Here is a 15,135-nt window from a genome sequence, read left to right as displayed (position 1 = left end):
AAGAAGCTACACGCTCCAGTTTGCCTGTCTGGCTGAGCTTCTGAGGAAGGACGTGATCTCCCACGGCCTTTTCACATGCTGACAATCAGACATGTGTTCTAATGTTTTCGTTGCAGCAACTAGTTCACTTTCATCAATCTGAGAGATGCATATTTCCACATTCTTGTCATTTTTAAGCAATGAAAGGTTCTGTGTTTCTCCTTCCAGGGAATAAAAAACAGTGCAACCAGCTACCATTCTGCTATTCTCTGACTTTCTCCATGTGTATGGCAACACCACTGGTCCTGTGGATATGTATTCAGTCACCAGGCTACAGGCTGCTGTCACACATTTCACCCCACAGAGTTGTGACAGTGATGTTTCCCCAGTGGACCCACCTACATGAGGAAAACCAGAGGTGGCTTGGTCGCCTCTGCCTTGATCCAATTCAGCACTAAAGACGAATTGTGCAGTCAGACCTGTCATACTGATAAAAGCATGTGTTCCATATATGACGGATGCGCCCCTCTCTCACTCAAACGTTGTTGGACAGGTTTGGGAAGGCGAAGGTGGATCTGTTCACCTCACGACAGAATGCAGAATTGCGCACTGTGGTTGTCCATAAACACTTAAGACCACTCTCCACCAGGAGACAATGTCATAGCTCCTCTGATTCATCAACTGTTAGCACACATTAAGAATGTTATGGTCATTCTGGTGGCACCAGAACACACAAGCGAATCATGGTTCCCAACCCTGGTGCAGCTGCTGGCGGGGAAACTCCAAATTCTATGAGTATAGGTGTAGCCACTTTAAGTCCCCTCTGACTCCACCTATGGCAGCTTAAGAAACGTTTAAATTGGGAGCAGAACTATGGTCGCACGGCTGTCATATGTCCTGGTGCGGTCAAAAGAGTGGGCCAATGCAGGAAACAAGGGCACAAAAAAATTGTTACTAATGCATGCAGGGATGAACCCAATAGTGACAGCTCTTGGAGGGCGACGCCCACACTCAAAAAATCAACTCAGTATGTATCTATGCTACTCTGGAGATTATCCACTCCGGAAAGTGGTGGGCTGGAAACAGAAACCTTGTATTCTGACACACCTGTGGCACATCACAATTACTGACAAGCCCAAGAATCGTGAGTGAGAGCGAGAGACACATTTACTCCCCCACAAGGGGGACAAACCAGACAGAAAGAAACAGGGAGAGACAGATAAACTAACACAAAGTTGATGTTTTTTCAGGGTAAAAAAAACAAGACAACAATGCATTATTTGGCTTGCTGGTGGGTCGCACAAACACACACACACACACACACCTCCCTTGTTACCATGGTAACAGCCATCCCTGTGGCGAAGGGTTGCGGCTCAATCCCGGAGGCCAGTGTTTGATTGAATGGTTGTCAGGATGCAAGACGAATGATGACGTATAAGAGCACTACTGACAACCACACACTTAAAAGCAATAAAAGGTTTGTTTGAGGGTACGCACAAGTGCAGGCGAGTGTGTGTGTGTGTGTGTGTGTGTGTGTGTGTGTGTGTGTGTGTGTGTGTGTGTGTGTGTGTGTGTGTGTGTGTGTGTGTGTGTGTGTGTGTGTGTGTGTGTGTGTGTGTGTGTGTGTGTGTGTGTGTGTGGCCTACATCATGTATTGAAGAGCGGGTCACTGGAGGTTCTAGAAGCATTCCTGCTGGCCTGAGAAAAATATAAATGAGTTCTTCCAGCTTCTCATCCTGGAAATACACATATGCATATTGTATGGCATTAATTCTCCTGGAATTAATTTATACATCAGTAAGATAACACACCACCGCATGTACAAGTATTAGATATTTACTGCAGTCCTTATTTGCATCTGCAGCAGAAACAATAACACCTTTTGTGCAAAGGTTCATAGAGTACCATTCTCCAAATTGAAAAAAAAAAAGGATTGCTGTCAGTAACAGCTTACAGTCTGAATGGTTCTCCTGTTTCTTGCCACCTTCTTGCTTGCACACACCAGTAAAGCGATACCAATAAATAAGCAACAAGATATCAGTAGAGGAACATTTTGTGCAGCCCGAGCATGTGCCCCACACAGGGCGATGCATTTAAATGGCACATTATCAAAACCTGTGCCTCATAAGTGCTGTGTCTGTCTAGCCTTTATTTCATTTCTGGTGATAATTAAAGCCTTTCCACATTTTCTCCTTACCTCTACTTTACATAATTATCCTCAGGCCACAGTCTACTTTGAACAGCTGGATACTGAAGACAAAGCTTCTTTCAAAGGATATAATGTGTACACAGGTAAAATGGACTTCAGTTCCTGGCTGTCATTACTGGCGCGTCTAACCAAATGACTGTATAGGCACATATGGACATTTATTATGGCACTCTGACCTTTGGCTGCAAATGAACTGACTATAACACATTTTCCCTTGTTTTTGTTCTTAGGTCGTGATGACTCTGGCCACTACCCAACAAACACTGTCACCAAAAATTACAGGTAAATGGGAAAACAAAACAGTCCAATTCGACAGATATTCCCCCTATCTTATACAATTTGTACCACCAGTGGGTGACTGGGAGTAGCAATAGAGCCAATTGCATGAGTGCTTCACTAATGCTATGGTTAAGTTTATGGGCCCCTAAACAGCCAGTTTCATTAGAGGTGAGTGTGGAGCATTGGAAGGTCACATACAGTACTGTAGTAGTCTTGCAATGCATTGTGAGACATGAGTACATGAGGAACATTACAGCTGCAAGACATTACAAATGGCCTTGTGCCTCCCTGCTACCTTAAGTGCTGAAGGAGCTGAGATATTCAGTGAATGCGAAGGTTTGAAGTGCATCACTGTGTCTGCTTTTAGTTTTATTCTGATGGGAACCTGCTTGAGTTTTAGATATTTTTGTAAAGGTGTAGTCAAGGTCAGTGGCGAAATGTCAGGGCCTTCAAGGTATTCAGAGAAGGCCCTAGAATCCTCAGATAAAAAATAAAAAAAACATATCTGATTAATTCTATAAATATTATATTATTATATTATAATTATTATTTTATTAATAAAATAATATTTAAAATTACGCCGAGTTGTTTCTGTTGTTTTCCGTCCATGCTTTGCGCATTTGAGTGGTTTAATGTTGGAAAAAAAATGCAACCAATCAGATATTTTTATCTCTGTGTCTCTGGGTAGAATATCCTCCATCCAGGGTATTCTGTTTCCTTGATAGAATCCCCTGACAATTGAACGTAATGAGAGCGTACGTTTGGATTGACAATTTGTTCAACCAATCATATTTGGATTTGTAGCCAATGGGCGTGTTCTCTCAGAACTTTCCCGGGTCCAGGGTATTCTAGAAGACCCGCTCATTCAAGTATTATGAAATTCATCCAAAAGGACAGGAGGATTGATTTTGTCTTCAAGTGAACGTCATTGTTGAGAGAAACTTTGACATTATGTTTTTCCTTTGAGAAGAATAGCTACCTCCCTTTGTTCAATAGCAGCTGGGGAAAGTCTCTGTCTATTCATACATCAGCATTAAACTTTGTCATCTGAAGGGGCCGCTGTAATATTTTACACTAAATTGTGCTTTGGACTGGATGCCAAAGTACAAATGACAGCATGGTGTAGACTCATTTATCATCCCCCCTCTCTCCAAACGTACACACAACTCCCTCTATCTCTCTACCCCCACACACCCCCCAAGTCTCTCTCTCTCTTTCCCCGTCTCCATGGAAATCATTGGTGTCTCCATCCTCCTGTGGTGAAAGAGCTGACTGCAGACTTTCTGTTGACCATCAGTTTATACGAATGGAGCTCTGAGAAAACCCTATTTTTTAGGAGTGTCTCAAATACGTACACACTTTCTTGTTCATCTATCTTTGTGAAAGCTTTCCACTGCCCCAATGACCGCATTCATCTCATAACAGCAAAGTGGCCGGCCCGCTACATTCATCAGGAACCAATTAATACAGGGGTCAGTGTGATGGTCATTAGGTGAGTTAGGCAGTAAATATGTGGAGTGAAGTGATGTAGATCAAGTGAAGGATGAGTGTATACTGTTATAGTCAACACTGATTTGCACAAGCGTACTGCTCTTCTGAATTGTGCTGACTAGGATAATTGTGGTGGAATGTGTTATTTAACACTCACCGTTGCTCTAAAGTACAAAGTCTCTGCCAAGATGTTATCTAGTTACACATTGTCATGCAGCAGTGAAACTTATACAAGCTGTGTGTTAAATGAAAAGACAAACAAGTAAATGTTAGTGTTACTTTCACATGATGATCCACATCCAAGCAATCCACAGTTTTATTTTCATTTCTTTGTGTGGAAAAGAAAATGCAACCAGTTCAACCAGTTCAACCAGTTCAACCAGTTCAACCAGTTCAACTTCCCTTTGAACTGGTTGAACTGCATTGTGTGTGTAACAAAGTACTAAAAACGCTTCTTCACTTGCATTCAGAGATATTGAGTGACAATGTTTTGGTACATTGACCAGCATCAGATGAACCAAAACGTCACTAAATAAGTAAATGTTAGTGTTACTTTCACATGATGATCCACATCCAAGCAATCCACAGTTTTATTTTCATTTCTTTGCTATAAAGAAGTACCAGAAAGGTTTGTGGATTAGCAAATGTAGACATTGTTTATAAAACAAGAAATAGTTTGAAACAAAATAAAAGCAAAACAAATTTCTCTATCACCAAAATTGAAGGCTTTTTACGAAAATAATACACCAAAAGTTGCTATAAAGTTACATTGAGCTCTGGGGAACTGCAGAGTCAGGTGTCAATACTATGTAGGTTAATCCCTAAAAGTGTCATCTTTCACATACAAGTGGTCTGGTGATCCATTTTAAAATATAGAAATATTGAATGAGGACACTTTAAATATATTCTTGTTGAGTGCTGTAAGCACAACAAACAGAATTCCATCCACCTCCTTGACATATAAAACCAAAGCTATATGCACTTGCTATACCAAGGAAGAGATAGTTCTGTTTTCAAATTGGCTAAATAATCCTACAAGCATCCTAAATACATGTGAAATGTAGGGTAACAGAGTGATCGCTAATATGTTATAACTCCTAATAATAGAAGCATTAATTTTATCCACTGTGTATAAATATTCTTAATTCTTATCTTCAACTCCACTCCTAAAACCAATGTTTAAAAAAGTATATGTACCTTGACCAGTGGCGAATCATAACTATCAGAACGGGCCTCCTATACCTCCCTACAAATAAAAAAAGTACTAACTAGAAATATGGTCGTCTGTGGCCACTTTTATGTTATATGCAAAACATAATGTTACTGTTCCATCTTCAAAAATGTTATGTTATGTTCTAACTAGTTATGCACACGTGCGCTGTCGGACGTCACAATGGCAGTCACTTTATGAACAACAATCATTCAACATGTGTGTGGAAAGAAAATGCAACCAGTTCAACCAGTTCAACCAGTTCAACCAGTTCAACCAGTTCAACCACTTCAACCACTTCAACCAGTTCAACTTCCCTTTGAACTGGTTGAACTGTGTTGTGTGTGCAACAAAGTACTAAAAACGCTTCTTCACTTGCATTCAGAGATATTGAGTGACAATGTTTTGGTACATTGACCTGCATCAGATGAACCAAAACGTCACTAAATATCTCTGAATGCAAGTGAAGAAGACAGTTTACAGGAGTTTCTTTTTTTCTTTTTTGTTCTATATTGTCTACCCTTTATACTACTCACCTGTTGACCTACTGTGCAAAGGTTTGCTCTTTTTAAAACTTAGATTTAAGAAAATTATGTTAACTACATGAACAGGTCCCTGTTTTAAAGTAGAACCCAGGAAGAGCTTTACAAAACCAGTTTAGTTTCATTTTTCAAAGGGAATGACTTTTGAAGTACCCAGGCCTTAAGGATGTTCTGTTACAAATGATCCACTTTATATAACCACAACACCTACTACACTTTCTAAAATTAACTGTAATGCTGGTACAGGTGCTATAAGCCCTTATTCCTATCAGCAGCTTGCACCTGAATCACCCTTTCATAATTGAAGAGATGGCATGACAGCTGCCTTTTACGGCAAGAGGCAGCCAAATTTCTGTCTGGATTATGCCATTCGCTTTGTAATTTCAACTGTCACCCACCGTTCTTTAAAGGACAAGAAGGTAACTGCTCTGGTAGCAAATGTTCATATCCTCAAAGCATAAGTTAAGCTGTCTAAAACCCTTTTTTAGTCTATCTATAAAACGTTTTTTATAGATAGACTATAGATGGATGGATATCTATCTATCCATCCATTCGTCTCTCTCTCTCTCTCTCTCTCTCTCTCTCTCTCTCTCTCTTCAATTACATTCAAATCAGTTCAGTTTAGTTTAGTTTAGTTCAATTCAATTTAATTCAAGTTTCAAAAACAATGTTGACAATGCGTCAAAACACAAAAGTAAACAATAATACTAATATGAAAATGAACACAGCAATAACACAACATTACGACTGTAATATAATAATGATGTAATTTTTGAGGGGTCATTGAGAGGTCATGAAACTCGTTGAAATCTGGAATTTAGTTTAATTTGTCAAATAGATGTTTAATGCTGTGTAATATATATATATTTCCTTCACACTTGTAACACTCAAAAAGAGCTTTATAAACAATCCTTTTGTTACACATTCTTACATTTATGCTAGCATTGTTCCATAATTTAACCCCAACAATACAAATTCACCTCCTTTTTAGCTTTTGGTACGGTAAACTTACAAATATCTCCCAAATCATATTTACACTTGTTTATTGAAACATCGTTTGCTTAAATTAAGTGTAGTCCACTAAAAACATGTCGAGTGCTACAACTACAAAGGTGAATGAGTAGTAGATGAATTTTATTAATTTAATTTAATTTATTAATCCAGACAAACTGGTGTTTTTCACACTTGTGATGCTGTCCAGAGTGGAGGAATCTCAAAACTACAGTCTTATGTATTTCCCAAAGACTGTGTCATTAGAAAATTGTTCCTCACAATTAGAAACATAAACGGGGTGTAGTTTAAGGGAGAATTGGAGTGTGTAAAAATGTTATGGGGCGACAGAGCATTCTCAATAGCTGCCCCCTCACTCTGGAACTCTCTCCCCAAACACATCCGAGACTGCAATAATCGGTAACACTTTACTTGAAGGTACCGTCATAAGAGTGACATGACATTGTCATAAGAGTGACATGACACAGTCATAAAAATGTCATAAACATTATGTCAATGTCATTAAACGTTTATGACTGTTGTCATTAAGTGTCATTCGATTTGGTAATGACAAGTTGACATTATTTTGGTTGTCTTCATTATGACAACTTGACATTAATCAAGGTGACATAACCAGAATTTGTCTTTGTCATGACAACTTGACATTAAATTTGTTTGAGATGTCCTTATTATGACAACGTGACATTATTCAAAGTGACATTACTAGAAAATGTCTCTGTCACGACAAGTTTTAGTTTTTAGTTTAGTTTTTTTATTTGTGCAAATAAACAAGATTAAAAAAGGCAAGAAGATTTGCATAGACATACATAGATGCACGGGTGGGACAAAAGAAACCCCGAAGGGCTTATTAAGGATGTCCACCTGACAATTGACAACCTGACATTAACGAAATATGCATCTATTTTTGTGTTTATGGCAAGTTGACAATGATAATTATAATTAGCTGTGCAAGGTTAAAGACCAATTCTAGCACTTGGTCATTGATGTTTGACAGAATACCAAAAACTGACTGTCATGACATCATTATGACAATGATTAATGTAATGACAAAATTCTTTGACCTAAAGTAAAGTGGTAGCATTTTGATCTGTCATTAACATATCATGAAGGATAAACTGACTGTCATGACATCATTATGACAATGTAATGACAAAATTCTTTGACCTAAAGTAAAGTGGTAGCATTTTGATCTGTCATTAACATATCATGAAGGATAAACTGACTGTCATGACATCATTATGACAATGTAATGAAGAAATTAATTAATCTCATTTTCTAGTAATGTCACTTTGAATAATGTCACGTTGTCATAATAAGGACATCTCAAACAAATTTAATGTCAAGTTGTCATGACAAAGACATTTTCTAGTAATGTCACTTTGAATAATGTCACGTTGTCATAATAAGGACATCGCAAACAAATTTAATGTCAAGTTGTCATGACAAAGACAAATTCTGGTTATGTCACCTTGATTAATGTCAAGTTGTCATAATGAAGACAACCAAAATAATGTCAACTTGTCATTACCAAATCGAATGACACTTAATGACAACAGTCATAAACGTTTAATGACATTGACATAATGTTTATGACATTTTTATGACTGTGTCATGTCACTCTTATGACGGTACCTTCAAGTAAAGTGTTACCCAATAATCTTTCAATGTTCTAATCAGAAATCAAAACTCACCTCTTCAAAACTACTTTTAATGTCTGACTATTGCTGTGTGTTTTAAGTTTTTAGTGTGTAGCTTTTAAATGCTGTTTTTAAATGTCTGTAAAGCGCTCTATAAATAAAATGAATCATTATTATTATTATATTATTATTGTTATCGTCATATGTTTGCATTTATCACTTGGTAAGTTACTTGAATACACACGTAAAACCTACACTTAAATAGTGATGCTATTTTATAATTTATATTTATTGATATTTAATAGATTTGCGCCCATATCTGAAAGATACAGATAAGTACAGATAGGATTTTTTTTTGCCCAGAACTTACTTGATCCTTAAGTTATGATTGCTGTAATAACTTTTCAGAATGTTACACAGTGCTATTTTTTTTATTTAAAAATACTGGATGGTCTGTTTTTCAGTTGTTGTTGTTGTTGTTGTTGTTGTTGTTTTTTCCATAATGTTTGAGATATTTCCTAATTTACATTCAGCAGTTTGAATTATCTGCTGGTCGGATGGCGGAGGTCAGTCGTGGAGGGTTCGGATCACAGAGGCAGGTTGAGCTGAAGATGAAGGATAAAGGATGAAGTGGGGCGTGTGTTTTGGCTTTTGTTCTTACTAATCTAGTCTATGATTCATTTGACTTTTATTTTGGTTTGTCTTGGAAAAAACCTGTTACTGAGTAAGCCTTACGGGAGATGGATGAAAACAAAGACAAATGGCTTGCAGGATTAAGTTGGATTTTTCACAAATTGTTTGTGTGTAGGGAAGCCCCCCGAAAGCCAGTTCTAAATGGACACCAATCAAAACAAACTGGCTGTGGAACTAGTTTGTCTGAGTCAGGAATGTGATATGACTTTTCTCAGAGATTCGCCCAGCGGTTTCCATGGAAACGGCGAGAGTTTTGAATAGGGCGTTGTTCAATGCTCTCTTTGGGCGGGGTCTGCAACACGTGGTTCCGGTGAGCTGGAGGGTTTACCAGTCTCAGTATTTAAATACCTTCCAAACCTACATCTAAGCGCAGAAACAGGAGAGAGGCTCGTTAACTACACAGTTTCACACAACCAGTGCTTGGGACGCTTTTGTTTTTGCAAAGAAAGGTACCAGTTTCTCTTGTGAATTTCATGTAATTTCATAGATACTCTTATTTAACAATTTATGTCTTTATAAGGTAAAGAAAAAAAGAAAGACAGTAAACATTTGAAAGATTGTAAATATTAATGAATGTTATTTCATCCACCTCTTGAGCATTTCTTTTTTGATAATGCACAATTCTATTTATATTCCTTAATGCAAACAACTTTCCTTACAGTTTTAAAGGCCCACTATCTTCAATCATGATCAAATTGGTAACGTATTACTTTGTATTATATTCCTTATTTTTATTTTATGTCGATTTACACGTTCTGTATGCACTATGCCATATTCTGTGATTGTAACCCTTTTATTTTCTTTAATAGTTAAGTGTTGCCATTTTTGCTGGATTGTTCTTTGGTAGGTTCATCTCAATAACTGCAATGGTCAAGATCAAATGTACAAATTTTCAAAATTCTATGATCAAAAATATACACTGTCAAAGTAAACTATATTTTTCTAAACTGGCTTTACCAGCAAGCAACCAAAGGTGTCTGCGTTTCCTTCCAATTGAACAAGGTAAGAGATTATTTTAAGTGGCAATCCAGATATATAAAATACAGACCAAACCATTTATTGGTGCACTTTTTTATAGAAAGGTCATTCATTGTTTTTTTCAAGCTCCATTCAGCATGGTCCTGCTACTATCCCACCCATATTTATAAGCAGATTCCACATTTTGTTTTAAAAGTATTACATCTGTCTTGGTATCTTTCTTTTACATTGGAAAGATCACAACATATGCAATACTAAAACATGTCAAAAGTCTTGTCTTGTCGGTAATTTGTCTAAATCTGGACCAAGTGGTTTGACAGAGACAATCCCAGTGGAAAAAAATAATCTATTTGTGCGGTGTACAATATACAGATTTCTTAGTGACATTTAGTCATTTACCATCACAATAGAATAGCACATTTGATATGGAATATGTTTTAAAGGAATTTCAATTTAAAAAGATGTATTCATTGTGTGTTATACAACACACTAATAAAACATAAGCAGTGTTAATCTACTAAAGTAAAGTTTATTTCCTCTTCTCCTTATCATTTTTGTGCATAAGCCTTCATTAAGGTTGTTGCTTTTGCTCTGCAGTTTCTCACCAGCCATCATTTCTCTTTTATTGCTCTTTGCAGTGTGCTGGACCAAGTGGTTTGACAGAGACGATCCCCATGGAATGGGAGACTGGGAAGACCTTAGCAATCTTCACCGAGAGTATCCAGGACAGATCTGTAGCTGTCCTCAGTACATTGTGGCTGCTACCACTGACACAAATACCCCAGCCCATTCCACAAGGGATACCTTCACTATGTAAGTTGCCTCATAGGGAAATATAACCAAATAATTAATCAATACTTCTCAACATTAAAACCTCTTTTCCAAAGTTTCCAAATCATCAAGCTGTATTGCCTGGAGCTGCTGCTCAAACAGTGAAGAGAAACTCTGTAGATGCACATTTACATTAGATGAGATGAAATTTTAATGAGCCCCACGAGGAAACCGGCTAAAAGGCACATAATGTCTAAAGGTTTTAGCTGAGCCCTACTTTATTCTTGTGCTAACAGCTTTGTTTGAGATAACCAAGTCTTTGTGGTCTGGAGAGTAAGACACACCAATAACCCAATTAATTGGTATTCCTTATTCATGATGATTTTGTTTTATTTTTCGTGGCTATCTGAAATATTTAGAATTTGAAAAGAACTTACACCTGGCATCAAGAACAAAATGAGAAAAGATGATAGAGATTTAATTTTTATTTGACCAACAGCACTTTCATAGCCTAGATATTTTTTTTTATTATAGATAAACATATTTTATTGCTTGAGCATTGTGCATCACTAAAAATAAGTTATTGTTTTATTTTGATTTGATTTCCTTGCTTTGATATTATACTGATTCACTAACTGCTTGGAATTATTTTTCAGCTTCAGTCCGACCGAGGGGTTTGTTTGCCGCAACGAGGACCAGATACATCGAGAGTGCCGTGACTACAAAGTCCAGTTTGGGTGCCCATGCCCGAGATGAGCCCTGACTCCACAGCAAACACAGCAATGGATAAGAAGAGACACGTTCAAGTTTTGATCACTTGAATTCTGTCTGATTTTTCTTTCATGTTATATTTGATTTCTTATTGGTGGAGGAAGAATATTTGTCCTTTCTTGCAGCAGACATTTTGACTTGTAGGAAAAGCAGAAATTGTGTATGATGGCTCTGTTCTATACCCTGAAGCCCGTGAAGCTAAATAGAGTTCAACCATAGTTAATTCTGTTATATCAGCTTCTGCTTTTACCATGCCAAAACTCCTTATGGAAAAAATAAAAATAAAAGCAAATCCCCTTTGTCATGATGTTTTACTTAAAACAACTCTTTCCAATCTTATTAGGAATTTATTAGGAAGTTATGATGTGGTGTGTTAACAACAGATAATGAGAGCAGATACGATATACAGACAGTAGGAGGTGCTGGATAGCAGTTCAACAGTAATGTGAGATGAAAGAAAAACATAACGTGTGTCAGTGAATCTGGATTTCTTCTCAACATGCTGTGAACTAACAAGTAGTAATAATAGTGATAATTAGTTTTGGTTTGTCTCTTTCTTTCTCAATAGACTTCCACTCTGTTTATAAAGGTAATAGTTTGTGTTAAAGTTTAGTGTCCTCACAAACTTTCTCTCTTCTCTGACCTAAATCCCACCAATGATTATGTTTCACTCAAAGTCAAACACCCACACACGTTCCCTTGTTTGGGTGTAGGCTGACATCAATATGTAGAATTTATGAATGTTGTATCTATTTATTGTTAACTTATACATGCTGCTGTTTTAATTTAATTTTAATTCATCTTATGTGCCTTTCTCTGTGCCTTTTTCTTGTTTTACCCCTTAAACTGACTCAGTAAGCATTGCTTATGGCAAATAAATATCTTGAATGTACACACATACGAGCACAGACACCATAGTATATACACACAGAGAGGGGAGCAGCGAGATACAAGGTGATTCCTGCTAGATCAACACCGTCAACATTTCCTCAGGAGATAAGTACTTGTGATAGGTGCTGAAAAGAAGCTCTGCGGTGCATCATACAGAATTTTAAATGAGGGGAGAAAACTTTTCCACCATCTGCTGTGGGAAAACCTTGTGTACTTTGGGTGTTGCGCTAATGTTTGCATGCTTCCACTGCATCAGTATTTCTGCCCTTTTGCGGCATTCAGCTTAAAGTATGCTTGTCTGTCCTCCAGTAAGACCATGTTGCAGAAGGCAAAAGTAAAGACATAGAAGAAGAGGAGGGAAGGAGTAAACTGAATCTGGGGGACTTTCCCTCTTCCCTTGTTTGGGGGGAAAAAAGTAGAGAAGTAGAATTACATCTGCAATGAACAGAAGTAAAACCGACTCGTTGAAGTTCAGCGCATTATGGTGTTCCATTCTCTTTCATTAATCTCCCAATATTCCATGGCTGTGAAGACCTATTTATAGACCGGGGGATGATTAAGTGGTGAAGCACTGTGCCACACAGGGAACCAAGCTCATTTTCTTCTTCCCGTTTTCTCTCTTTCCTAATCATTCTCTACCTACTTCTTTTTCTTTCCCTCCCTCTGCGACTTTATCTTCTCTCTCACTATCTTCTCGCTCTTCCTCTACGTCCTCCTCTTTTTTTTCATGAGCATATACCGTATATTATACACCAACCTCCTTCCACTTAGTTTAGTTGCCATGCAGTGAAATTATGTTAGACTCAAGGGGGTACGGATAAGTCCTTCAGTTCCATTTTTTCCGATTAAGCATTTGACAAAAGGATTTATGGAAGTGTTAATTGTTATGCGGCGACACAAGGAAGAGTGACAGACTTAACGAGAGGGCGTAGAGCCCCATCCAGCATATTTTCATCGCTAAGTCAAGCTGGATCAAGACTTAAGGGTGTCCGTTGGAAATGCAGAAGGAATAAATGCACAGACAGATCCTTTCTTTTGCCTGCTATTGCAAGGTGTCCTTGAGTGGAAATAGAGCACTGCACAGGAAGAAGGGTTAAGTTCATTTTCATGTGTACTGTCGTGATTAATGGGGGAGAGGGAAGGAGGAGAGGAGAAGGGATGAGAGGAGAGGACTGACCTTGCATAGCTCAAGACCGGCCTCATTTTATCACCTCCAGAACAGTGAGGGCATAAATGAGATCCAACCCTTCTTTATGTTTCCACACCGACGCTGGTCTCCGTCCAGATTTCTCCCTGGGTTTTACAGAGGCTTAGGTGGCAACATTTTACTGCAGGGTGGATTTTGTGCAGGGCTTACTGAAGATGCTGAGGACCTTTGTAACAAGTATTTGTCTATTAAAACCCCTCTAAGGATTTGTGCATGGCAGAGAAACGACAGAAAGAAATTCAGAAGACTTGAGGCTTGAATACCTTAAAATCACCATTTTCTCAGCCAGAAAAGGCAGGTGTCTGCATATAATTGTAAGTGGGATGTTTAAAATTCCACACTGAGAGTTTATGAAGCCATATATCTCTTATGCAATGAATTTGATTGTTTGCATGGGCAAAGGAAGGATTGAAAGTAGATAAATGTATCGTGACTAAACACATCTCATATGTCCTTAATCTCTCAAAGCTCTTTGCAACCACCAAAAAACCATTGCTTGACAGATTTCTCACACTGTTTAGTGTTTTTGTTTGTCTGTCCAATATATTTTTGTACCACTGCCGTCTTGGCATCTCATGAAAACACTTGAACTGTAGAAGGCACATTCTATGTACCTCAAGTTATTTTTGATAAATCCCTAATCAGGCAATTCTTAAATCCATGCGTCAAATGCCATTTCATATAAAGACACACATTTATCACATTTATGATGGTATAAATTTGATTCATGCTATATCATTTGTAAATGAATAGCTCCATAATCTCCGTCACTACACTCTGTAGGTAGTGAAACAGCAACTTTAAATCCCTCTTGCCAAACCAATATGAGCCTGAAAAGCTATTAGAGCATGACTCCTGAGAGATGAACAAGACAAAAGCATTATGCCTGTACCTTTCCGGAAGGTGAGAACAATACCAGGCTATTTTCACTCTGACAAGCCATATTAGTCTTGCCAGCTTTTGTCTGCAACTCCTCCGTGATAGCTGTCTGGGACATTTTGTTTCCAGTCACAGTAGCTGATCCCTTGATTGAAAACATTGAATGCTGAGAGGGTGTTATCCCTGTTTGGAGTTTCTGATCCTGGATGTCTGAGATGACTGCTGGGCCCTTTCATCCCCTCCTGCAACAGTTGATCCCTGGATCTCCGTGGAAACAGAGTGGATCGCATTACTTCGATGGAGGTCGGGGATGTGTGCCTGCTATAACTCATCCCAGACAAGACTTTTTCAGGTGCTTTCATGCATCAATTCACATGTGTCCACACAGTTTTATATAACATGTTGATCTGTTATTTTGTACATTTACAGGTTGTTTCTATGCCTCTTTTGTCAGTGGTCTGGGAAATGGTGAGTATTGGATCAAGCCCTAATGAGTTACTAATAGGCACCAAGAGAGCCCATTAATGAAGTCCCAGATGTATGAAAATCAACTGTGCATGTCCGCTCTTTGTTTACATTTTCATGTC

At 38.0% G+C, this 15,135-nt stretch overlaps 1 protein-coding gene across 2 annotated transcripts; it reads left to right on the top strand.

The window, feature by feature from the left end:
* The first annotated feature begins 2,038 nt into the window (after positions 1–2,038).
* Positions 2,039–11,853, top strand: si:dkey-205h13.2 (cartilage intermediate layer protein 1). 2 transcript variants are annotated; one of them, XM_054618793.1, is made up of 7 exons: positions 2,039–2,271; positions 2,419–2,470; positions 9,713–9,749; positions 9,861–9,894; positions 10,012–10,053; positions 10,668–10,842; positions 11,457–11,853. In XM_054618793.1, the coding sequence occupies exons 1-7, from the start codon at positions 2,067–2,069 to the stop codon at positions 11,554–11,556; spliced, it is 645 nt and encodes a 214-aa protein (XP_054474768.1). In that variant the 5' UTR covers positions 2,039–2,066; the 3' UTR covers positions 11,557–11,853. The 2 variants fall into 2 exon arrangements, with proteins under 2 accessions (XP_054474768.1, XP_054474769.1); XM_054618794.1 differs by lacking the exons at positions 2,039–2,271; positions 2,419–2,470 and adding an exon at positions 8,978–9,500.
* Positions 11,854–15,135: the final 3,282 nt, after the last annotated feature.

This window comes from Anoplopoma fimbria, chromosome 18 (assembly GCF_027596085.1).
Source record: "Anoplopoma fimbria isolate UVic2021 breed Golden Eagle Sablefish chromosome 18, Afim_UVic_2022, whole genome shotgun sequence".
In the NCBI taxonomy this organism is placed as follows: Eukaryota; Metazoa; Chordata; class Actinopteri; order Perciformes; family Anoplopomatidae; genus Anoplopoma; species Anoplopoma fimbria.
The sequence above is the reverse complement of the archived record's forward strand: the minus strand, read 5'-3'. Positions and strand labels throughout refer to the sequence as shown.

Bases quoted from the DNA above. Each gene is read 5' to 3' on its own strand.
- si:dkey-205h13.2 (XM_054618793.1), top strand. From the start codon at position 2,067: ATGCATTTAAATGGCACATTATCAAAACCTGTGCCTCATAAGTGCTGT. The intron at 2,272-2,418 runs GTAAAATGGACT...TTTTGTTCTTAG, and splicing joins AGGATATAATGTGTACACAG to GTCGTGATGACTCTGGCCAC. The intron at 10,843-11,456 runs GTAAGTTGCCTC...ATTATTTTTCAG, and splicing joins ACAAGGGATACCTTCACTAT to CTTCAGTCCGACCGAGGGGT.